The sequence below is a fragment of the Trachurus japonicus genome, chromosome 11 (assembly GCF_045865225.1).
Source record: "Trachurus japonicus isolate A0001 chromosome 11, Traja_1.0".
Lineage (NCBI taxonomy): Eukaryota > Metazoa > Chordata > Actinopteri > Carangiformes > Carangidae > Trachurus > Trachurus japonicus.
In genome coordinates, this window is record NC_140917.1 from 8114898 (window position 1) to 8141406 (window position 26509).

General features: G+C 43.3%; 1 protein-coding gene across 2 annotated transcripts in view; it reads left to right on the top strand.

The window, feature by feature from the left end:
* The window catches only part of LOC146978119 (chloride channel protein 1-like), a 69834-nt gene that overhangs the window by 12610 nt on the left and 30715 nt on the right, over positions 1-26509 (top strand). For both annotated transcript variants that reach the window (XM_085790839.1, XM_085790838.1), the window contains exons 2-14: positions 6542-6836; positions 6920-7051; positions 7391-7519; positions 7804-7937; positions 8073-8150; positions 8325-8403; positions 9219-9344; positions 13057-13141; positions 13518-13619; positions 13892-13976; positions 17800-17955; positions 23466-23535; positions 25401-25511. In XM_085790839.1, coding sequence (XP_085646965.1) covers positions 6737-6836; positions 6920-7051; positions 7391-7519; positions 7804-7937; positions 8073-8150; positions 8325-8403; positions 9219-9344; positions 13057-13141; positions 13518-13619; positions 13892-13976; positions 17800-17955; positions 23466-23535; positions 25401-25511 — 1387 coding nt within the window. In that variant the 5' untranslated portion in view covers positions 6542-6736. The remainder of the gene's footprint in view (positions 1-6541; positions 6837-6919; positions 7052-7390; positions 7520-7803; positions 7938-8072; positions 8151-8324; positions 8404-9218; positions 9345-13056; positions 13142-13517; positions 13620-13891; positions 13977-17799; positions 17956-23465; positions 23536-25400; positions 25512-26509) is intronic.

Genomic DNA, 26509 nt, shown 5'->3' on the forward strand with positions numbered 1-26509 from the left:
TTATTGTTGTTTTGTAGCGCCCCCCATGGTGGTTCTGTGAATAGAACAACAGTATTTTTCTTAAACGAGCCCTTTGACCCAGAAATGTGTCAGAAGAGCGACAGGCACAAACAGTGCACATTTCATAAAGACGTTATATCTCCATTTCTAGAAAACAAACAGGGATTTTGATGAAAACGGGCCACTGTTTAGCTCGGGATTGCTCAGAAATGAAGTCACATGGAAATAAACGGGTCGTTCCCATTGGAAGCAGAAAGTTTCACCTTTCAAACAAGCCATAGTATGTATCCATATAATATAGAGTACACTATGGCTCTCGTCAACAATGGTCTAAATTGCTGGCACCAGGATTAAAGCTTTGGAAAACAGCGCGGCACTCAATGAGTTAATCATGTTTCACTGGCCGTTTGCATGCTACGTCTGCATGTCTATATGTATGTTTGCTCTGGTGGTAAACCAGTTTCCTTATCAGGATCAATCAAGTTTTCTAATCTAATCTAATGTAGACTATAACTTTATAATACGTTTATCTGTTTAGATAGTGCATGTTTAAATGTGCAAAAGCTAAAGGGTCTGGAAACTCCATGAAGCCACGAGTGTAACGTAGTACACGTTTGTTTAATGTCTCTGACACTTGAGAAGAAAAGTTTTGCATTTTGTAATTCGGCAAAATAAATGTTAAACACAGAACCAATGTTTTTACCCCACAAACCCTGAGCTGTACAGAGGTGTTTGACTCCTCTGTGCTGGGAGACTAACTCATGCAGCTGCGGAGCCTCTGTGGTGTTGATTGGCTGGTATGTGACGGCCGGTGATCATGGTGACCTATAGAGTTTAATGGACGTTGAAACCCAACTCCTCGGTGTAGTGCGAAGAGTGCAAAGTCATCTAACCTGTGTTGCGTGTGTTTGCGTTTGAATACTGCCGGCTGCGGTAACCCTTATGTTTACACTGTCACCCCGGGGCACGGCCCCAAACAGAAGTGTGTGTGTGTGTGTGTGTGTGTGTGTGTGGTTTCGTTGTTGTATTTGTCCCTTGAAGATACTGCAGGTTGGACCACTGACTCAAAGCATCAAAAAACAACTCATAAGTAAAAACACAATATACAATCAGTGAACTTGTGACTCCCCTCAGCAGGGAGCTGCAGTCATGTGGAGAATGTATGGAGTTAAACCCTTCTCTATTTTAGAAGACCTTCATATGCTGTAGGTTTGACTTCAGATGACGGCTTATAACGGCATGCACACATGTAGCTCTGCACAGAGGTATGTGAACATCACAGAGCTGCTTTGTTCATTCGCACAACGTGATTCGATTCAGCATCAATAAATATAGAGGATTCAACTGGTCAGCATCACTGTTTACATCACTGCTTGTTGATATAAACACAAACTGGTGGTCACATTTAGTCGACCAAAATTTTATTGGTCACAGGTAGGGCTGGGCGATAGATCGATTTTATCGATTAATTCGAATTTGCACTTTACGTCGATTTATTTTAATGAAAATCGATTTAATCTTCAACATCCACCACCAACGCTCCCTGTTGGGCTGCCGTAGTTCAGAGTGCGCGCGCCCCCTGCAACACCTCTCCCGTGTTGTTGCTCCCTATGAAAGGAACAAGCACCGCCACCACCGTGTAGCAGCTACTCTCCCCGACTTCCGACAGTCGGGCCGGTGTGTTCCTGGCTTAACTGGTGCACGGCAGCGGCAACGGGATTGCCGGTGCGGCGGCGCCGAGCAGCTCCAGCACATGCTCCAGAGTCGGGGAGAGAAATGGTAAATGGTAAATGGACTTGCACTTATATAGCGCTTTTCTAGTCACTCGGACCACTCAAAGCGCTTTACACTGTAATGGTCGCATTCACCCTTTCACACACATTCATACAGCGCTGTTCGCAGACAGGCTTTGGTAGATAATCATTCACACACATTCACACAGGGCAGGTGTGGGTTCAGTGTCTTGCCCAAGGACACTTCGACAAGCAGACAGGGGGAGCCGGGAATCGAACCACTGACCTTCCGGTTAGTGAACGACCCGCTCTACCACCTGAGCCACAGCCGCCACGCCGAGAAGCAGTGAGACATGGGGTCAGCTCGCGGAGCTGCGGTGTGCTGTGTGCAGAGCAACCCCGCTAAGGCTGCAGCGGCGCCTGAGCGGCAAAAAATCGATTTATATCGTGAATCGGATTTTTTGTAAAAAAAATCGGAGATTTTTATTTTAGGCCATATCGCCCAGCCCTAGTCACAGGAAAAAAAACAAACATTTGGAGCCGTCTCTTGTCAAAAGCAGAAAAATCTAATAGTGGCGGAAATAATTAATGTATGGGAAACACTGGCGTAGTGGTGTGCATCTTCACTAGCCTCACGATTCGATTCAATTACGATTATCAGTGTTTCCTCTACATTCATTTAAGAGTGGCAGGCCGCCGTTCCTAAATCCTAGCCGCCGCTCCTTCAAATACACACTGCCCCATGTCTCCACCCGAAGCGCGCATGCATGACAGCTTTGCACGGTAAAAGCAAAACTTATATGGTCCAATCCAACCACCCGCCACAGTCTCCTTGCAAACCTGTGGGCCGGGGGGTGGGGGTGGGGGGTGCCGCGCTGCGCCGCGCTGCGCCGCCACTCCTTAAAAAAATTCTAGAGGAAACACTGCGATTATAATGATGCATCTCGAGGCATCATATCCTCAATTTTTTATGTTGCCCCACAGGACATGTCTGTATGATACAAATCAGCAGTGTAAAACTCAAGGATGTCGGACATTGAAAGAAACATCCTGAATGCTATGACTGACAGGCAAACAGCCAATCATTTAATCGTGCATCCCTAATACACACATTATACTGTGTAGATGACGATGGTCACACTTAACAGCCGAGGGTTACAGTCCTGTGTGTCGTTTCCATTGCTCTCAGTTTATACAGTCTGATTTTATAGAGATCACTAAGGTAGGAAACCAAATCTGAAACCAAGTCCTCTGCCAGCTGCTGTGCTTTTTGCACTTTGGTTCGGTCTTGTGTCTCAATCCGCTCTGGCCTGTTGTGTTACCTGCAGAAGTTATTGTACAAGTGTTCCCCTGATGTGTGTGTGCGTGACGGGCAGATGTGTTTTTGTCTCCTTTTTTTTTTTCTTTTTAACATTTTTTGATTATTTTTGAGCTTACCGGCTGAGTTTTCAGAGTTCTGGGAAAATCCGCTGTTTGTAGTAACTTTATCAGTTCACACTTCTTGTCCATACGTCCTTGAGGGACCGGGAGACGTCTGAAAGGTCACGGAGACGGAGAGTGAAAGAGAGGGTGAGACATAGAAGAAATGGAGGAATATGATGAGGCACTGAAAGGTACACTGATGGTGAGAGAGAGGGAGAGAGGTGTGGGAAGTGTAATGAGGTATATTGGATCACACTGATACTAAATTTAGCTCCGAGTTGTGTTTCAGCGGCCGAGAGAGAGAGAGAGAGAGAGAGGGAAAGAAAGGAAGCGGAGTAGAGGGCAATGAAAGAAGGGGGTAAAGGGGTACAAGTGATTAGTGAAGAGTAGAGTTTCACTGGTCCAAAGGGAAAACAGGAAGGAGAGGTGGAAAGAGGTAAGGAAGGAGGGGAGGGGTGAGCAAGGGGTTAGTGAGTGTGTGTGTGTCCCAACCAAATCAAATAGAAATGTCATATCTAGTTTCACTTGTGCAAATATTTCGGTAGATTAATTTGGGCTCATTACTGATGCATGTTATATGATTTATTTTACTGTTTATATGCAGTAAAAAAAATGCACGTATGCACACACATACAAGAATACATATGAAATATTCAGTTAATAACGTACAATCAGGCCTTAAAATTCAAATAACTTATAATTATTATGTAATTTTACCTTCATCTGTTGGATATTTAATATGAATAATACCCAAAAAATGAATCTGGCAAACCTGCAGCATTTTATTTAGCTAAATATGGAAACATTTCTTCATGGAATCTGTTTAGTTTCTTTTTGCAGAACTGTAATATGAAAACAAATATCCTTTTATTAATATGTGCTGAATTAAGCTTCATTTTCCTTAGATTATTACATATGTAGTCATAACTTATGCACAGACGGTTCTCCAGTGAGCATTTTGACAGAACCACAAAGTCAATCAATCAATTTGTTTATTTCGGGCATGTCAATTTAAATCATCATCATCACACTTCATCATCAAATAATACAATACATGGCCGAAAGGGAAAAGCGGGAGAAGCAAGAAGGTATGTTATAAACAAAGTAAGCTGTCACTTCCTCCAGAAATTCAGTTTGAGCTAATGAGAACTGACATGTCAATGATTTGAACTAATTTAAACACATGTAGTTTAATGTGAACCGGTTTGATGAACCTTGCTGAAGGCTCCACCTGTTGCGTTTGACCTTGGGCGTCCGTTATTGATCATAAAATGCAATAAAGCTGGTAAATGGACCTTGAGATTATTCACTAAGTGCATTTTTAAAGATAATTAATGGGACTTTTTAAAGTTTTTATTTTTTCTGACATGACTGTAGTTCTCATTTCAAATAAAAAATTACATTCTTCAAAGAATAACCTTTAAACGCTGGGAGCGGTTGTTAAGCCTCTTGTGCTTTTCATTGAAACTGTAGGTGTGTCTCACCTGAACACACTGTTGCTTAGATCAGCTGAACAATGAAGTTGTGGTTTATACTCAACATGAAACAGGCCAGCGACGCCCAGTGAGTCGAGGCGTCTGCGGCTTCTATTGTGTGTTGGCATTCAGTTACAGTACATTGTGTATTATGCTCCTCACATTTCACTGTGCATTGACTGGCATCTGTGCCCACACAGCTTCCCCCAGTACCTTGCAAACGTGTGTGTGTGTGTGTGTGTGTGTGTGTGTGTGTGTGTCTAAATCCATCCATCCATCAATCTGTCTGTCCGTGAACCTGCTAAATTAGAAGCTGTTGAAAGGTTACTGCATGGACGTTCAAAGTGTCAGCACCAGACACAACTTCCCAGCTTGTCACTTGTATTCCTGGAGTGCTATTGTCTGCTGTTGATGTACCAAGAATAGATTTATATATATATTTATATGTATGTATGTAGGCCCCAGTTGAATGCTTGCAGTACAGTGCTAGAATATTACACAGTGCTTGAGTGGTGTAGATCAATAAAAGCTTTCTGGGCAGTGAAAATGAGGTGGATGATTGACAGCTAGGGCATAATTGGAATCCATATATTTTTAGTGGATATAAGACTTTGGTGACCTCTGGAGGAGGGATTTTGAACTAAAAGGAATCTGCATGTAGGCTAATTGCATGTAAAAAAAAAAGGTTAAGCTAGTGCACTCACACGGTTACTGTTTACTTAAAAAGAGACAAAAAAGAACAAAAGTGATTTGTGAAGGTTAGTCCTCCTTTAATTACTAGAATAGAATTTCTTGTTTTTAGTGAAGCAGAAAATGACACACATCAAACAGTGATACCTAAAATCTAATGTGTTAAAGGGATAGTTCAACATTTTGGCAAATTGGCCCATTGCCATAATCCCTATAATCCCTATAATCTTATGAGGAGGTTCATTACCTTTAATTGTGGGTGCAAGCTATTTTTAGAATGGTGGAGCAGAGCCACGAGCTGCTCAGAGCTACATTGCGGAGGCTAATGGGAGTTGTTGGATTGTGTATTTGATGAATTTGATGAGGGAAACCAAGAAATCCCATGAGCCTCCGTAGCGTAGCTCTGAGCAGCTCACGGCTCTGCTCCGCTGTTCTAAAAATAGCTTGCACCCACAATTAAAGGTAACAAACCTACACCTAAAACTATGGCAATGGGCCAATTTGCCAAAAATGTTGAACTATCCCTTTAATATCAAGATATTACATTTTGGGTGTAACCCAAGAGATATACAATAATATCACAATATGCAGTTCAGAGGTTTATTGGACAGATGCCAGTTACAGTAAGCAAAGTGGTTAAATCATCAGCATGGACAGGCTAAAAAAAACTGTGGGAAAAATATGAAATATTATTAAAAAAACATCAGAAATGGCAGTAAATATTGTGATATTAACTGAATTATTGATATTATTGAACAGCAACCCAAAGCGTGGCTGCCATGTCTTTATTCAAAAGAGCCGATGTTTGAGGTGTTGAGAGCTCCTGTGTTAGAGGGAGACAGGACAAACAGATGAAAGAGGGATCTCCTACTGAGATGTTTGTGTAAGTGAGAGAGAGAGATGAGATCAATCTCTTCCCCAGATGTCCCGGGCGGTTTTCATGAGGTCTGTGTGGAGGTGATAAATCTGGAGGCAGAGCCCATGTTTCCGTTTCCATTAGAGCTGTTTGGGTCGACACGTGGTCCGCTCTATTTTTAAAATGGACTCTTCTCTGCCAGCGTGCCAAGAGGAGAGTCACACTCCACTCACTCACTTGCTGAGGAACCACCTGTATTAGTTCACGTCTGATCGATAAGGGTGACTTGACTTCTGTATTTAAACATTAAAAAGCTGTTTTAATGATGGATGGATTGATTGATTGATTGATTGGTTGGTTGGCAGCTCTATGGGGAGTACCAGGAGCACCAAGGAGGCTCCGGCAGACGGGAGGCCACACGCCTGCTGACAGAACGACAGATCAAGAAACACGGCAAAGATCACCGCTGCCATGCGAGGACGCGGCACGGACACGGCCGCCGAGGCCAAAATGGATTCCACGGGCGCCACGGCAGGCAGCGGAGCAGGGGCCCGTCCAACATGGAGGCCGAGGCCGAGGCCGAAGCCGGCGACGACCAAACAGCCGACCCTGACCTCATGTCGTCCTCGAAGAAGAGGCGCTCCTACTCCAAGTGTCGAGGTGAGCAGCCCAGAGGAAACGTAGAGTCACCAGACAGAGGCTGTGTTTGTCCTGTGTGTGTGAGCGTCTGTGGTTTGTGTCAGACTGCATAGCGCGGGTGCAGCGGTTCCTCGTGACCCGGCTGGGAGAGGACTGGATCTTCCTGGTCCTGCTGGGCATCACCATGGCGCTGGTCAGCTGGACGATGGACTACGCCAGCGCTAAGAGCCTGCAAGGTAAGATCACACGTCCCACCACGCTCTGATCACATGTTTGGAAAGTTTTTCTCCCTCCCTTCCTCCCTCTCTCAGGCCTCGTCCACACGAAAACGGAGCGTCACCCAAAACCATCTTTTTCTTGTTCATTTTGAAAAAAATCTCCGTAAACACGGCATCGTTTCCAGAAATCCACTGAAAACGCTGTTTCCGTCTGGACGAAACGCTGAAACAATAAAATACTTATTTAGATTCATAAAATCGGTATTCGTGTGGACGGTGTAACTTTCTTTCTGTTCACTTTACTCGACACTTTCACCTCTCTTGTCCCGCTCCTTCCTCCCATTCATCCTTCTTCAGCCTATAAATGGATTCATGGGGAGCTGAGGGGGAACATCCCCCTGCAGTACCTGGCCTGGGTCTCATATCCCCTGATCTTCATCCTCTTCTCCTCCCTCTTCTGTCACCTGGTTTCTCCTCAAGCTATCGGTCTGTACCCCCGCCCTCCTCATGCTTCTCTGTCCTCCTGTCGTCTCTAGTTTTCACAGTGATGACTCAAGTGTAATCAAGTGTAATCCACTGCATATTCAACAATGAACTTTCAAGTTCAAGTTCAAGAATCTTTATTATGCCCTAGGGGCAATTTGTTTCACAGCCAGTAGTGAAAAACATAATAAAAAAAAAACATTTTACTAGTATATTTCTGTAATTTAAATATATAATTTCCCCCCTTTTCCAGCTCTAAACAAACCATGTGTCACCCTCTTTCCCAGGTTCTGGTATCCCAGAGTTGAAGACCATCCTGAGAGGAGTGGTGTTGAAGGAATATTTGACTCTCAAGGCGTTTGTTGCTAAAGTCATCGGTCTGACTGCAGCACTGGGAAGCGGCATGCCTGTAGGCAAAGAGGTGGGTGAACAAAAGGCTTTTAAACACTGTAGATTAATTAAAAGTGTCTTGTACATAACAGTGTGTCTGGTGCTTGATAACATGATCAGTTTCACTCCCCTGTTGTGTTGTGTTGTGTTGTCCTCGTCCACTCAGGGCCCATTTGTTCACATTGCCAGTATCTGTGCTGCCGTTCTCAGCAGGTTCATGTCCTTCTTTTCAGGAGTTTATCAGGTAAGTTGATGTCAGGAACCATTTTTCATTCATATTCACTTTTCAATAAGAGGTTTTGAAATAATAAATAAATCAATCAATACAGTAGATGAGACATTCCTCATTTATATATTGTTTTTTTTGTTTTGTTTTTATTGTCTCAAACGTTCCTCCTCATCCTGTCTGGATCAGTAGAATCCATACTGTTATACAGACATCCTAACAGTGGGCTGTGCTGTGGGAGTGGGCTGCTGCTTCGGTACTCCACTTGGAGGTACGCTGCCTTTACCTTTTCATCTCCCCCTGGAGTAGGGCTGGGCCATTAATCAAATGTTGATTACGATTTTGATTTTGGATCCATAAGATCATTAAACTTATATAATCGAAAAAAAAAGATTATTTTGTCATTTTCCTAGACTATTGGTGTTTTATTCTGAAGGACACACACATGCGTCGTTCCACCCCCATAAGCCTGCACTCACTCAGTCAATGCTGTGAATCAGTCCACTCATGTGGTGATGGCCGGCAGAGGGAGAGCAGCGCCGTTTGGTCGACCACCGCTCAGGCCCAATGAATGGGCAAAAAAAAGAAACTCTGCTCGCCTCCTCGAAGTGGCCGCACAACTACAACAACAACAACAACAACAACACCACCCACAACATCCTCCACAAATGAAGATCGTTTGTCTTTCTACCCACGTGTCAGTTAATTCACAAAAGCAAATGTACTGAGTCATTGTTGGCTTCTCTGACCTGTTGTTGCTGCTTCATAAAACATATACATATACTGTACATACATAAATGTGTAAATAATTGTGATTTCAATATTGACCAAAATAATCATGATTATGATTTTTGCCATAATCGCCCAGCCCTACCCTACCCTGCAGTGCATGTAAGATAGTCATGTCTGTGCATTAAGTCATTATTATATACAGTATCACAGGGCTTTGTTGTGACCTCACAAAGTAACAAGAAGTCCTGACGACTGGTTTTAAGGCTCAGCTCCTGGATACAGGCTGCGTGCATTCAAACGACACGTAGAAATCTACATGAAGTGTGACTGGGTTGTCTTGTCTCTGTCCACCAGGTGTGCTCTTCAGTATCGAGGTAACTTCCACCTACTTTGCTGTGAGGAACTACTGGAGAGGATACTTTGCTGCGACGTTCAGCGCCTTCATATTCAGAGTGTTATCGGTGTTCAACAAAGACGCAGGTACGGACGAGAGGGAAAGTGTTTGTGACGTCACAACGGTCAATGCACCAAGACCGTTGTGTTATATTTTCAGTGACACTGATTTGATGAGCTGTATATGTTCTGTGGACATGTCATGCATGTTCCACTAGATGGTGTCCTCCTCCACCGTGTAGCAACACAACCTGACTGAGGTTACTGAGGTGTCCAATCAAACTCCCCCATGAATCCATAGACAAACCAAGAAATATATTCTGATTTCACCGTGTCACTGTGTCCCATGTGGCTGCAACACAAACAGAGACCTGACACACACAGAAGTTGTGTTCACACCTCGTTATCTGGTTCTGTAAAACATAAATCACATGTTTATTGTTAGACTGAACCCTGTTTTTTAAAGATGTTTAAAAGACGCGCCCCATACGGTCTGATCACTGTTACCTGAGCTATGAAGGAGTGGAAAGCCCTTCCTAATTATGTTAGACCTCAACAGCACAGCCACCAACCCACTCAACCCAGTCACCCACTCAACTCCCACTTCACACTCCTTCCCCCTGACCAACGGTACAGAACGCTGGCTTGGAAGGAAATAAAATTCAACAAAAGCTTCATCCCATATGCCATAACAGAACAGAATAAGAAAATGAAAAGAATGTAATCATGGGGAACGCATACATATGTAAATGTGGGGAAACTAGGTAAGGTGTGGGGATTTCTTTGTGGGTGTATAAATGTGGGAATGTACAGGTATGCACATGTATGGCTGAGTATGAGAGGCCGTTTAGGAAATAATTCACATTTGCTCTCACATGTTGCATCATACTCTCTTACAAACACTAGTATAGTCACGCACACATACTATCATACTCTCTCACATACACTACTATAGTCACGCACACTTACTACTATAGTTACACACACACACACACTTACTAGCATACTCTCTCACAAACACTACTATAGTCACACACACTTACTATCATACTCTCTCACATACACTACTATAGTCACACACACTTACTACTATAGTTACACACACTTACTATCATACTCTCTCACATACACTACTATAGTCACACACACTTACTATCATACTCTCTCACATACACTAGGTACTATAGTCACACACACTTACTATCATACTCTCTCACAAACACTACTATAGTCACACACACTTACTACTATAGTCACACACACTTACTACTATAGTCACACACACTTACTATCATACTCTCTCACAAACACTACTATAGTCACACACACTTACTACTATAGTCACACACACTTACTATCATACTCTCTCACATACACTACTATAGTCACACACACTTACTATCATACTCTCTCACACATACTATTATACTCTCTTACACACACTACTATACTCTCTTACACACACTATTATACTCTCTTACACACACTATACTCATACACACACACACACTATGTGAGAGAGTTTAGTGGTGTGTGTGCATGAGTATACTGGTGTGCGTGAAAGAGTATAGTAGTGTGTGTGAGAGAGTTTGATTGAAACGGAAGTGAGTTTAAATTTCCAGTTTCTGATTGGTTCTTTGCAACACCGCCGGAACTAGGAAGTAAATTCAGTTACTTTTTTTTTGTTGTTTTTTTACGTCCATTCGATTGTTTTCCACCGTATAAAAATGTAGCCTAATCATATCTACAATATTCACAGAATTGAGGGATGAAGCAGTTATTATCCCCATTATGTTGGAGTGTATTAGTGATCAGACGTGACCGAAACATGGTGTTGTGATTCAGCCGCCTGCTCAGGGCCCATCACCGCCTGACGGCGGGGGACGAGCCCGGCTTGGTTCACTGGTCTCGGGAGACAGCTGCCTGCTACCGGAGGCTCCGCTGCGGCGGAGATCCGACGACGCACACGGGGCGGCTGGGTTTTGCTGCTCTCCGCCGTCCTGGTGCACCACAGTTATCAAGACTGAGACCCGCATCAGCCGAAGCAGACGTGCTGTGACACGACACAGTGTTTCCCGAGACCCAGACCTCCGTAGTGGCCAGAGCGCGGCACAGTCCCGAGACCAGCGGAGCAAGCTGGGCGACCGAGTCTCAGCTCTTTCTCCGCCGTCAGTCGGTTACGCCACTCGCCATAGCCAGTTATCTGCTCTGGCCACTACGGAGGTCTGGGTCTCGGGAAACACTGTGTCGTGTCACAGCACGTCTGCTTCGGCTGATGCGGGTCTCAGTCTTGATAACTGTGGTGCACCAGGACGGCGGAGAGCAGCAAAACCCAGCCGCCCCGTGTGCGTCGTCGGATCTCCGCCGCAGCGGAGCCTCCGGTAGCAGGCAGCTGTCTCCCGAGACCAGTGAACCAAGCCGGGCTCGTCCCCCGCCGTCAGGCGGTGATGGGCCCTGAGCAGGCGGCTGAATCACAACACCATGTTTCGGTCACGTCTGATCACTAATACACTCCAACATAATGGGGATAATAACTGCTTCATCCCTCAATTCTGTGAATATTGTAGATATGATTAGGCTACATTTTTATACGGTGGAAAACAATCGAATGGACGTAAAAAAACAACAAAAAACACGTAACTGAATTTACTTCCTAGTTCCGGCGGTGTTGCAAAGAACCAATCAGAAACTGGAAATTTAAACTCACTTCCGTTTCAATCAAACTCTCTCACACACACTACTATACTCTTTCACACACACCAGTATACTCATGCACACACACCACTAAACTCTCTCACATAGTGTGTGTGTGTGTATGAGTATGGTGTGTGTAGGAGAGTATAATAGTGTGTGTAAGAGAGTATAATAGTATGTGTGAGAGAGTATGATAGTAAGTGTGTGTGACTATAGTAGTAAGTGTGTGTGACTATAGTAGTGTTTGTGAGAGAGTATGATAGTAAGTGTGTGTGACTATAGTAGTGTATGTAAGAGAGTATGATAGTAAGTGTGTGTAACTATAGTAGTAAGTGTGTGTGACTATAGTAGTGTATGTGAGAGAGTATGATAGTAAGTGTGTGTGACTATAGTAGTGTTTGTGAGAGAGTATGATAGTAAGTGTGTGTGTGTAACTATAGTAGTAAGTGTGCGTGACTATAGTAGTGTATGTGAGAGAGTATGATAGTATGTGTGCGTGACTATACTAGTGTTTGTAAGAGAGTATGATGCAACATGTGAGAGCAAATGTGAATTATTTCCTAAACGGCCTCTCATAGCTGAGGGTACACTCCTGTGGTCCTTTTTGATGTCACGTTTATACTCTCGAGGCTGTATGGAAGGTGGAAACAATTTTCCTGAAAAGGACAAAATAAATAAATCTAATCTACACAACAAAGAAATATGGTCGGTTTTAAAACTAAATTGAAAGATTATTATTCAACTCATTTGTAAAATGGTCTGTCGTAAATATTTGGTTTCAGTTTTGGCTCATGGCATCTATGTGTGACAGGAAACACAGTAAATGTTTTGTAATGATTCAGTGTAGGAGCTTGTAACTTTTATGTTTGGTGGCGTCTTGGGTGTTTTGTGTGTATTTGTTTGTATTAAGTATGTACCTTTTGTATGTGTTTTTGTTTTTTATGTGTCAAGAATGTGTCATTTATAGTTGGTTTGTATTGCCACTTATGAAAATGAAAGACCCCAGGAAGAATAGCTGCTGCTTTGCAAAAGCTAATGTGGATCTTAAACCGAACCAAACTGAAGCGTGTGAATTTCACCTCCTCGCCTTCTCTTCATCTTTCAGTCACCATCACTGCTCTGTTCAGGACAAACTTTCGAATGGATTTCCCCTTTGACCTGCAGGAGCTGCCGGCGTTTGCCATCATTGGGTGAGCCAACAGACACATTGACTGTGTGTATGTGTGTGTGTGACCAATCAATGTCCTACAGCAATATGTGGAGGTTAATAAGTCAGGCTTTATGCAAATGTAGCATTTAATACATGGAGAGTCCAATTTACTAGTTTGTTATTGACCTCAGAGGAGACACAGAGACACTGACAGGAGACTCCTTCATTTACCAAACCTGGTCCTACAGTAGCTTTAAATGTGTAACTGAATTCAGTGTAAAATAAAAAAAAGAGTGTGATCGTTCAGTAAGTAACATTCCCTGATGCTTGCTGCTGATCTTACCTGTCAATCTCACCTTAAACAACCCAATCATATGACTCAAGTTGTCCAACGTGAAGTGTGTTTGTCTGTGCAGGATTTCCTGTGGCTTCCTGGGGGCGTTCTTCGTCTACCTCAACAGACAGGTGGTGCTGTTCATGAGACGACCCAACGCTATGACCCGCTTCTTGATCAAGCAGTGAGTCTCTGTGCGTCAGCTGCACAGATAATGTGAATATTTGCTTTGATGTTTAAAGGTTAAGGGGTTGAATTACATGGAAATGACACAAAATCTGAATTGCTAAAATTAAATTTCCTGTTTAAGATCCAATATTTGTCCAGATTTTCACTCCTTGCAGCCCAGTTGTTTTGTTAATAATTGCAACACGCAGGTTTAATTAGTGAATAATGAATAATTTTAGTTAATTACCGATGTTTGTTTACTTTCCTTTCCTCTGTGTTCCCTCCCAGTCGGCTGGTGTTTCCCGCCGTAGTGACGCTGGTCATCGCCACCTTGACCTTTCCACCCGGATTCGGACAGTTCATGGCAGGAGAGGTCAGAGTTCAAACCTTGTCCTCCTCCTCGTGTAAACAGAGGACACCTCAGGACAGTGAGATGTGTTATGCAGGCAGCAGCGGGGAGCTAATAAACAAAAACCAGCAGTAAATGCCACCCCCACACAAAAACAAACAGCCGTAACTAATTTACATGTTGTAAAACTTCATGAGGCAGCGTATTTATGTAAAAGTACACCTGCTCCCAAACAACACAGAACAAGGCCACGGCGTCCAGTGTCCATCCACAGGCCGCGATGGGCAGTATCATGACCTAAAGGCTACATCTGAACAGGCGGCTTAGAGCTGGACTCACCAACCAACCTCTCAGATCTTTGGTCTCCTCGGTTTCCTCTGGGTTAAAACAGCATCACAGAGTGGAGCTGATAAATACCAGCCTGCTGCTTTTCCCTCCACTGATGCCACATCACAGGCTTTTTTGGTATTGAAGTAAACTGTGACCCGTTACTGTCACACTGAGCCACCGACACCAGCCTTCGTCTCGTGCGCAGCAGGTTACACAAAGTGGGACACTCTCATCTTTTTAATAATTGGGGGAGAAACCTTCGAGATACGAGCTGCTTCGGTCCGAAACGTGTTTACTTGAATACTCTGAACAGCATCGGCATGTTAATGTGCATCAGTGGCCGTGTTGTGTTGTCATTGTGTGTGTGTTTCTACATGAATGGAAGCCGTGCACCTCGTGGCCCCTACAACGGGAGTTTTAAGGTGAAAGCTCAGACCGCCATGTATCAGAACCTCAGCCACCTACAGCTAAGAGCTAATCATGTGTTTCACAGATGCTCAGAATAGATCCTCGAGTGTGAACCAGGTGTGTGTGTGTGTGTTACAAGTCCATGTGCATCATCTGTCTGTGTGCATATGTCAGTCAGCAACACCTTAACATGTTTTTTTTTCTTTTTTGTTACCTCAGCGTTTATCCTTCACACCCGCATTGTAGAAACGTCTCGCGCTTTTCAACAAAGGTGATATCGAAATTTACATCATTTGACTTTACTAAGTATTCTTTTAATTTAACATATCATTTAAAGGGATTACGATGAGTTTCGGAAAGCGAAGTCTTTTCACACTACATTTCCCGTGAGCCTCCATCCATGTGCACGGTGAAATTCTTGGACTGGCGTAAGATGGACGAAAGCCTAAGCATTTGCCAAGAATGTTTTCATGAATCAAAAACGAAAGTCGGAGCACGAACACAATCAGATACCATCGTAGTTCCGACCATAAACGATCCGGTGGCGTTATTCCCATGACCTGCTGGGCAGCGTCCGGGAAACCAAAACTAGGAAATGCTGGGCGAGCCGACTAAATAAATAATAATATCAAAATAACTATAAAGACAAAAACGATATATTAACAGGTGTAGGTATTTTTTTATTTTTATTTAACCTTTATTTAACCAGGCGAAATCAATTAAGAACATGTTCTTATTTACAATGATGGCCTGACAAGAGGTAAGAGGTAATTTGTAGATTCATCCATATTAATATGAGACTCTTTTATAACCAAACCAAACTCCTCGGGGTCTCTTTAAAATACCGTAATATAAACAATTATTATGACTGGGATGTGCGAAGGAAAAGTATGAAATCTGAAGGGGCTTATATGAAAACCTCACCCATGAAGAACATAATCAAAGACCAAATCTGTTACAAAGGCAAAAAAATAAGAAACAATTAAATGGTAACAAAAATATGTAGGAAAAAGAAGCAATCAACTGCGTGATTAAACAGTGAATATAAGAAGGAGAGGAAAAATACGAAAAATGAATAATGTAAAACAATAAAGATGCAGAATTAAATGCTCTGTATCTGACAGTGAATATAAAGCGTTTGGTAAATGAAATCCTCCCGGTCCAACCTGATACACACGGTGCAGAGCGACAGGAGAAGCAGCCCAGTGAGAGATTAAATGCTATGTGAGTTTTAAAAGGCCTGACCTTAAAGAAAATAAGGTAAAGTACAGGTGAAGTCTTATTAAGTCTCATTACATCCAGCTCTGTGGAAACCCTCTACGTCTCCACACACACACATACACACACCAGACGGATGCTTTTCAGGGCCTCGATTCAACTCCTCAGCTCGCACAGAAAGTAGAAAAGTAGAAAAATCAGAATGACACCGCCGGTGTTGTTTTCCCCCCGGCGGCGGCGGCAGCGTTATGCAGATGCGGGAGGCGCTGCGATTTGTTGCCTGTGAGCTGATTCAGAGTCATCTATGCAAATATGGAGCAAAATGTTTGAAGTGAATTAGTCATTCATGACTCATCTAAAGAGAATGAGTCATTGGACGCGGCCACCAGTCCCCGTCTGCTCCCAGCGCTCTGGATGACTTCCTGCCTGTTTATCCCACCAGACTTTCCTCCTCTTTTCACTTCTTTAATCCTCTTCCTTTCTTTTGAAGTCTCCATCTTCTTTGCTCTTCCTTCATTTCTTTATCCATTTCCTTCTTGTTGCTTTCCCTGCCTTTGTTAAAACTTGGCTCATCCTCACATCCTTTCACCTCATCCTTTACTCTTTCCCTCTCTCTACCCCATCATCATGTCTCTCTGCTCCTCCTCTCTTACCACCATCTTTATATTTCTTCTCTTCTCCCTCTCTCCCATGTCACCTCTTCTCCTTCATTCCCCCCTGAGCATCTTTCTACAGTTTCTCCACTCTCATTCCCTTTTTTAGGGTTTGCATGTATCCTGGAAAACCTGAAAAATGGTTGACCAATTATCACACTGTGACATCAGTTACCAGAGCTCTATTTGACCCCACTAAGGATTTCTTTTCGAAAGAAGTGCCCATAGTGAGAAAACTAGAGACTTTGAGTTGATGAGTGTTTCCAGTATTGGACCGCATGTTTGCGTTGTTCTATGATAAATTTGTCGTAATTTCTAAGCATGTAAGAGATGATTTCATAGATAAATTAGAGCCACACACCCCACCCTGACATACAGCGACGCAACAGGGAAAAAGTGAGTAGAATGCGTTACTTTTCAATCAGCCTGCTCGCTCTGTCTCTATCTGGACGACATTTTGCGGCCGTGTACCGCCCCTAAACACTTCTCATTGGTTCAAAAGTACACGCTGCTTCCTGTTGACAAGCGAGAATGTAAGAGAATTGCATTGAAATAAAATTAAATGAAATACTCCAAGATGTCAAAAACGGCAACCGGGGAATGTCAGTAATCTAAAAATAGTGCAAGTAGGTTCTCAATAATTTAATTGGTAGCACCAGAAGTTTGTTTACATCCCTTAATAATTTGATTGGTTAGGATTCTGAACTAATAGAATATACTCATGATAAAATCGTCACACTGCAGATCAGGTCAATTTTGCACGTCTTTAAATCAGACTTCTCTGACACAATCATGTACAAAATAAGGTACAACTGTCAAAAAGAACAACTCTCCAAATCATGAATGGGACGGAGGATGTATTAGTGTATGATGTGATCACATATCTGTCAGACTGTAGCGGCTGAAAATGTCCTGGAAAATGATTTCAAGAAAAGAGTGGGAGCCCTGACTCTTCTTCACATCCTTTCACCTCATTCTTTACTCTTTCCCTCTCTCTACCCCATCATCTTGTCTCCTCCTCTCTTACCACCATCTTTATTTCTCTTCTACTTCTCTCCCATGTCACCTCTTCTCCTTCACCTCCCCCCTTTCCTCCCACTTGAGCATCTCTCTACAGTTTCCCCACCTTCATTCCCTTTTCCCCCTCACCCCCTTGTGCCCACTACATTCACACCCTCTCCTCCTCTCCTCTTCCTCCCTCACCCTCTCCTCTCCTCTCCTCCTCCTCTCCTCTGCAGCTGATGCCCAGGGAGTGCATCAACTCTCTGTTTGACAACTTCACGTGGACGAAGATTTCGGGGTCTCCTCCTCCGGTGGGTCTGGGCCGCTCCATCGCCTGGCTGCACCCCGACGTCAGCGTCTTCATCATCCTGCTGCTCTTCTTCGTCATGAAGGTCTGTTTGCTGCTCGTAAATGTGTGTGTGTGTGTGTGTGTGTGTGTGTGTGTGTGTGTGTGTGTGTGTGTTTGCTGGATTTAATAGGTTTTTCGTGTGCAGGTCAAGTGTGCTTCATTGTTTGTGTGAGTACAAGTGTGTGATGCATCTGTCTCTGTCTGTGTGTGTGTGTGTGTTTGAGGCTGGCTCCACCTGACGTCAGCATTTTCGTCATCATCCCTCTCTTCCTCCTTTGCTGCAGGTCACTCATGTTGTGTGTTGGTGACAGGAGCGTGTGTGTGTGTGTGTTTGTGTTGTGTGTGTGTGTGTGTGTGTGTCTTTGTCCTGCTCCTCATCTCCTTGTCCAAGGTCAACAGTTCTGGAAAGCTGCCAGCACTTCCAGCTTTCTTATGTTTTCTTTAAAGCAGCTGCACACACAGACACACACACACTCACACACACACACACACCCTGGAGATTTACCATTCTCTCTATCTTCTCAGTTGTTTACTTAAATATTTCATGAGCGTAGACGTGTGTACATAAATCTGGTCTGGATGCTGGGTTGACTGTGAATCAGCAGAAAGTTGATGAAACTGCCTGTAAAGTGTAAAAATAATCCCACAGGGAGAAACGAGGTGAAGCAGCAGCTCCGAACAACCCAAATAAACTTCGGCTGCAACATGGACCGTGACCGATGGTAGTAAGCTGTGAGTTATTGACACATTAATGACTCATGGAGCAGGACTGATGTATGAGAGACCCCCGACCCGGCGTATGAGGCTTCACCAAGCAGCATCCAAGGCCGTTTTTTTTTTTTTTTTAAAGACAAGGCTCCCACCCATACAAATCGGCGAGTGGTGGTGTCATTAACATCCAGACAATGTCACAGCAGAGGACTTCACAACAGTCAGACCGGATCAGAACAGAGCTGAGAATAATTACACCCAAAACCAAAATCTGAACAGACTGGAACAGAGAGAGAGGGAGGGAGAGTGAGAGAGAGGCAGCCCCCCCACCCGGCTGCAGCCTGATGCACCGACAGTTAACGAGCCGCCAAAACAAACGTAAACAAACATTTTTCATGCTCTCTGAATGCTTAAAAAAAAAATTTATAGCATACGAGTTTCCTCAGGTCCTTTCAGGTACGAGACAAACTGCCAAACAGAGGGAAGACCTGTGTCGACAAACCACCCAGTTAACCTGAATAAACTTCAGTCTGTTGTACTTAAGTCCAAAGTCCAGTGTGTAAAAAAGAGGGGAAAACCGTGACATCTAGCCTTCAGATTCTAGATCGCAGCGCAAACTCGCACTCAACCCTCCTGTCGGCAAAGTGATGGTGGCCTACGAGGACAAACACTGGGAGTATTTCAGGAGCATGGAGCGAGAAGGTCTAAAGCATTTTACGATATGTCTGCTGTTTCCTCCTCCTCCTCCTTTCCTTCTGCCTTCTTCTTCGTCGGTTTATTTATGAACATGAAACGCCTGAAACGCGCTCTCTGGCTGGCTGGATTTTCCCTTCAGGCTGCCGTACAAACATGGCGGTGCAAGATGGTGACGCTCTCTAAAGCAAGACCCTTGCTGTATGTATTTATAATTATAAGGCTACAAAAACCAAACAAATTTTATTTTATAGCTATTATACACTTATATATATAATATATTCATAGGTAGAATATTCAGATTTTGCCAATAAACCTTGACAAATTTTACACACTGGACCTTTAACAGAGCTGAAGACTGGATTCAGTGAACAGAGAGTCGCCCCGTTTCTGTTCATCCTCATGGTATCTGTGCTGTCTTTCTGTCCACCCCCAGTGTTGCTCTGTATTTAGACACAGTGTGACCTGAGTTCATGTGTTTCATGTATGAGAAACACAGACAGACCACGTCTGGTCTCTAAATACCCTGGAGTCCTGAAACGCCTACAGTCTGTTGACTGCTGCAGAAAACAGCACCGAGTTGTCGCTGCCTCCTGTTTGCAGCTTCTCAGCGGCTTAAGAAGAGAAGAGCGAGGGGGGGGGGGGGGGACTGGGGAAGCAGATTACTTTCTCTGCAAATACAAAATCTAAACTTCCCAGTCTACATGGAAGTCACATGCTTGTGTTCGTGCTCGTATTTGTTTATCAAAACTTGAACAACAGCCACGTGAGGTTGTGATTTCTGACTGTTCTCAGCTCTCCAACTCAACCAGGGTTTTGTCTGGATTTGCCTGGATCTCACACACCAGACAGACACACACGTGAATTAACTCAAACTACCAGCAGAGGAATTGAAATTGAATCGAAAATGAATAAACACGCCTAAGACTTTGAAATGGCACGCTATCACTTTAACATTTTTCCTAGATCATCCATTAGATTTCCAAATGACTTCATCATCTCCAACAAAGTCCATTTTGCCTTTTTAAGATTCAACCTCGATCTGTTTTTCTGTTTTCGGTCTAAAGTCAAATTAGGCAGAAATGCCACAAAAATAATCTCCTCACCAGGACATTAAAGCCTGTCACTCATACACTGCATTGGTTTAGTCATGGAGCTTCTCAGTTGAGCAGAGTGGCTCCCTGTAGTGAGAATCTAATTCAACCAAAACTGAGAGCAGCTGGCCAGTAAACTCCTCTCACAACACAACACAACACACACACACAGGAACACATCTGTGTTTCTCTGCTTTTCTGCTGCCGCCAGCTTCACACACACACACACACTCTCTCACTCTCTCCCTCACTGCTTTGTTCATGCTCTGGCTACCTGTTTGTCTTTTCTCTGCTTGTCCGATAAATGTCCAATTAAGTGCAAGACAGAAACACTGTAACACAGAGTCATTGTGAATATAAAGGTGCTTTAACACTGGTAGTTCTTATTCATTTATTGTTTTAAATTACTAAGAACTAGATAAATGTATGTGTGCTCTACCTTTATACAGTGATATCTCTGCGTGACAGGTGACGCCCAATCTCAAAATGATTTTTTTTTTTGTTTATTTAAGTTTAGTTAAGGTGTGTTAATGGCAATGCAGTTGAAAAAAAGAAGAAGATTGGTAGTACAGTTCTAATGTTGAAGCAGTTTCAACTTAAGTAGTTAAAGTGTGAGTGCGTGTTGAAATCTGCAATGTTTTCACTGCTGCGTCTGCGTAGGATAAGATTACCCGTGTTTTATGTACATGGAGGATAACGGCTCCTCACAAGTGGCTCTGTGCATCTTTTCCAGTTGATCCTGTATTTGGCAAATTAAAGCACCGACATTGTTCCCTAGCAACGGCGGTAAACATCTGTCCCCTTGAAGAGAGACTGTGGGATTCGTAGGTTGATTATTCACAGTGTTTGCTAATGAACAAACTGCTCGTCAGCAGCAGCGGTTCATGCACACGGAGAACTAAGCCCACAACCACAGACAGGATTCAGAGAGAAGAGATGTTGTGTGATTTGTTTCTATTAAGACTCAAACTCAAGTGTGAAAATTGAAAATGAACAGAAAGTTAAGCATGAAAGTTTGTTTAGCTTAGAAACACTTCATGTTTATATAGTGATAGAGGAGGTTTTTATACGATCTGGCTTTTAACATCGTCTTGTGTTTGCTTTCTGCAACCGTCGCTTGTGTTAGGGTCAGTTTTGACCCGAGTCTTAAAAAACACAAACAAAACTAAAAACAGTTATTTATCATTTGTTTTTCATCTCTTGGTTACGTTGCTAGGCTTACTTATACATAAAAAGGTTGGTTTTGCACCTATGATTTCAGTTTTAACTCTCATTATTGTTCTTATTCTTATAACCGCACCACAAATGTCATAATTTTAACCAGAGCATTTTGGAATTTTGTTAAACAAAATGTTTTTGTTTTATTTTGTTCCTGACAAAGTCAAAAAGCCTTGATGCAATAAACAAATTTATGTGGTACTTTTATGCATTAAAAACCTAAAAACTGGTCAGTGGCGACCCTAACACAACACATATTCAGTTAAATTGAATATTGCAATTTCCTGAAAGTTAGAATACAATAATTATCTGTTAAAAAACCTGAAACTCAATAATATAATTCAGAACTCTCCACCGTCTGAACAACAGGCCGTCGTGTTTCCTCTTAATTTTTATTCCATCTCCAAATTGGTCGATATCAAACTCTGTGTCGCAGTGTTTCTACTCCCATCTGTCTCAGGATTTTTGACACTGATGACAGAGTGTGTGCTGAATGTCTGTCTGTCTGTCTGTGTGTGTGTGTGATAGAGAGAGAGTTGTGTGTTTCCTCTTGATTGTGTTTGACTGTCAGGATTAAACGAGCGAGAGGAAGACAGTGAGCGCAGTCCTTCTCTGTCATCAGGATAGCAGCCACCCTGTGAGAGACATGCTAATGAGTTTTTATCTTGTACCACAGTAATTAAGTTCTCAAACGATGATGACAAATGATGTATACAGTGGTAATCTGGACTGTTAAAATGCTAATGTAGTGTTTCTCACCAATCCCTGCAAAATCAGAATGAGAAAGCTCAGCGTGTGGTGTCTGCGGAGGGGAAGGAAAACACACTCTTTCTCTTACACACACACACACACACACACACACACACACACACACACACACACACACACACACACACACACACACACAGAGCTCCAGAGCCTGTATGAAGGTAGTCATTATCGTTGATGAGCTGTCTGCAGCCAAGAACAAAACGCATTATTAGACGAGCTATTTTGAAGTTACATTCTGATAAATACACAAATTGTTTGGAGACAAACAGTGTGTGTGTGTGTGTGTGTGTCTCTGTGTGTGTCTGTGTGTGACATGTGCACGGTGAGTTTAGCTTTAATTTTCTGTGCAGAGGAGTTCACACGCTCCTCACCCACTCAGTCCCACATCCAGCTGGGCGCCACCCAGTCACAGCTCCACTGCAGCAGCTGTTGGTTAAGTGCCTTGCTCAAGGACACCCAAGGGTGATTGGGTTTCCCCCCCCACACCACACACACACACACACACACACACACACACACACAGATCACTTCCAGATTCTCCACTTCTGCGACTCATCAGGCCGCGACCGAAAAGGAGGATTTTTTATTTCTCTCCTACTCAAACACAAACACAGAGACGAGAGCTCAAAAGGGCGCAGGGACTTTACGTTGCTCCTGTTGCTATGCAACACAACATCTCAGAAGCAATCTAATTAGTATTAGGTGGGTAACCTGCCACAACAGAGGAGATATTATTGAAGGTGAAAGCACAAAACAGAAAAATAGCTCTTCACCTGTTTGCTCGTATGAGACAGCAGCTCATCAGTTTTTATCTTGATGAGCTGCAGCGCTGAAACAGATGAGATGTAAAGTACAGACACTAACTTCAGTTTCATTAACTCAACACGTCCCATGACACGTAGTCTGGACCCAGACCTGGATCTCTGGCCCGTGTGTTGATACTGGTTCTGCTCTGCAGTCAACACACACACACACACACACACACACACACACACACACACACACACAGTGTTTCCTGTCCTGCGTTTCCCTGTCTGACTGTTGTTGCCTGTTTGTTGTCCTGCAGTTCTGGATGTCTGCAGTGGCCACCACCATGCCCATCCCATCTGGAGCCTTCATGCCTGTCTTCATACTGGGTGAGCAAACGCACCAGCAGCCTTTTAATCCTGGTTTATGATGTTGGTGGAAATATTGATTTAGTGTAGAGCTTTGTTGTGATTCGTTTGGAACCTGTTTTGACTATTTCTAACCATTGCTGTTGTACTTTAAAGGGATAGTTCAACATGTTGGCAATTTGGAGTATGTTCATTACCTTTAATTGTCGGTGCAAGTTATTTTTAGAACGGCGGAGCAGAGCCGCAAGCTGCTCAGAGCTACGCTACGGAGGCTGATGAGATTTCTTGGTTTCCCTCATCAAATACACAATCCAACAACTCCAAAACACTCTGGTGGACAAGTTGTGACCTGCACATTCACCACGCTATGAGATAATATCAGAATGTTACGAGACGAGTTGTTTTCAAGGTAAATTCATGCAAAACTGCTGATGCGCGTTCCTGTTGGGGGCAGTTTTTCGGCAAGCAGTCTCTGTATTTACCTCGAAAACAACTCGTAACGTTCCATTATTATCTGGATTTCAACCTAGGGAGCCTGCAAATTACAGATTTTTTTGTCAGTTCTCACATTTGGGGGGCTGAAAGGCAAGAAAATTACCAAATACATCTTAAAGAGTCTTCAAAAAGTGATATTTCCATAATATGTCCCCTTTAACAACTAATTTCTGTGAATATGCCGTGGAGCTACACATGATAAATCATTCTGCCTTAACTCTGATTAGAAAATGTTGTTTTCCTGCTTGTTCAGTGACATGATGTCTGACTGGATTTATGTTCCCAAACGTCTTTATTTCATTATCTTTAATATCACATTTCAGTTTCTTATTATTCAGAACAACATTTTAGGAATCAGTGTTTATTTGCAGCAGTTTGCAGTTTATCTCTTGTTGTTGTGTTGAGCAGCATCTGGAGCCTGACCTGTCGCAGCAGTTTACTTTAAAATATTCATTAGTACCAACTGTAAACAACTACAAATGAATAATTTCAACCCCAGAGATGGGAGGGTCATACTGTATCTGAATGGTTTTAAAATGTCACGCGCTACAATAGCAGAAATTTTAACAAAGATTTTTTTTTTTCAGAGCATCATGAAAAATGAAAGCACCAGTTCACTCCGGTTGTTACTCGCTGATGCTGATTATGTTTTGACCTTTTGTTTTTCAGAGTTATTAGCAAGTTTTTTTGTTAGTTTTTTTCCTGTAAATGGAGAAACTAAATGCGACGGTACAGGGTGTTTCTGAACAGGCCTGTTGTTTTCTACTCTGGCGTCTTTACCGAAGAGGATAATCACATTGGAAGTGATTTCTGTCATCAGCCTTTGCACCATCTGCTCTCACTAGAAACACTAAAACACTTCTTGTGTCATTACTGTACATAGAAAGATCACGTTGAGAGAGACCGGTAGAGCCCCACTGGTGTTTTCTTTCTTTATGATTTAATTACAGTAGGCTGCCGCTCTTTGAAAACCTTTCCATCTTTTATTTAGCTCAGGGGGGAACGTGCATTTGCTGTCGCAGCTCCAAAACTATGGAACGATCTCCCTCCAAACATTAATGGCCTCGTCTCTGCCGGTTTTTAAATCCCTTCTTAAAACCCACCTCTTTTCCTTGGCCTTTGTTCCTTAGTAAGATGTTGGCTTGATTTGACTTGATTTGATTTTTATCTTATTTTATTGTTTCTTTTATTGCACAGCTATTATTTTACCCATGTTATATGCCTGTTAGATTATTTGACCTGTTTTTATATGTGTAATTTTTATGTTTTATGTAAGATGTTGTGTCTTGTACAGCACTTTGGTCCTCTGTGGATGTTTTAAAGTGCTCAACAAATAGAGTTGGATTGGATTGGATTTTGAAGACTCCTCTCTCCTCCTCTTCCTCATGCAGGAGCAGCTTTCGGCCGGCTGGTGGGGGAGATCATGGCCACGCTGTTTCCTCACGGGATCGTGTTTGACGGCATCCTTTACCGCATCACCCCCGGAGGGTACGCAGTCATTGGTTAGTCTCCCTTTTTCCTCCTCTTAGCCCCGCCCCCCCGCACCCCTCCCCTCTCCCTTCATCTGCTTAGTTTCCTCACAGTTTTGTCAGCGTAGCTACACCTGCAAACTTGTGTTCACCCCTCTCCGACCTCCAGTTCTGACTCGCTGTCGACAGGGCAAGACGAACCTGCTGGGGCAATTACTGTAGCGAGGATGTGACAACAACAATGTGATGCAATAAACGCACAATCCTGGGTTCAATCGTACTGTAGCAAATAACCGTCCGTCACTGAACTTTGCATAATTTAAAAACACAATATCACTTTAGCTTTACTGTCAAACTGTCCATCCCACCCTCCTCTTCCTCCTCCTCCTCCTCCTCCTCTTCCTCCTCCTTAACTGTCACCCTCCTTCGCTCTCAGCTTGTCGGCAGCGGCCACGACGTCCTCTCCCCTCTCTCCTGTCACTTCTCCCATCTTTTGCTCTCCTCTAACTTCTCCTCCTCCTCTTCTTCTGTCAACCTCTCTGCCCCTCCACTTGTCACTCGTTGTCAAGTCCTCGTCCCAACCCCCCCACCCCCCACCTCCTACCCTCCACCCGATCTTCTTCATCTCCCTCCTCCTTTGTCGTCCTCTCCTTCCTCTTCCTCCTCTCCCGTCAGAGCATGTGGTCGCTTTGCTCTGACAGTTAAATGTCACCGTCGGTTCCCTCTGCTGTCCTCTCCACAGCCACTGACCCAGAAACCTGGCCTTCCTTCATTCCCCATCTCGTTGCCCTACAAAGCCCATCCCTCCTTCCCTCCTTCCTTGCTTCCTTGCTTCCTTAACTTCCTGCTTGTTTACTATGTCCTCCTATCTTCACATTTGAAGAGTTCATTTGCAAAAGCCGATAACTCCGTTTTCAAAAATTTTTCAAAACAATTTTTAATTATTATTTACACCAAGTGATATCAGTCAAACCAAAGTTGAGTGGCTTTGACCAAGTAGATGAGACGTAACAAAACAGATGTAGCTCAAA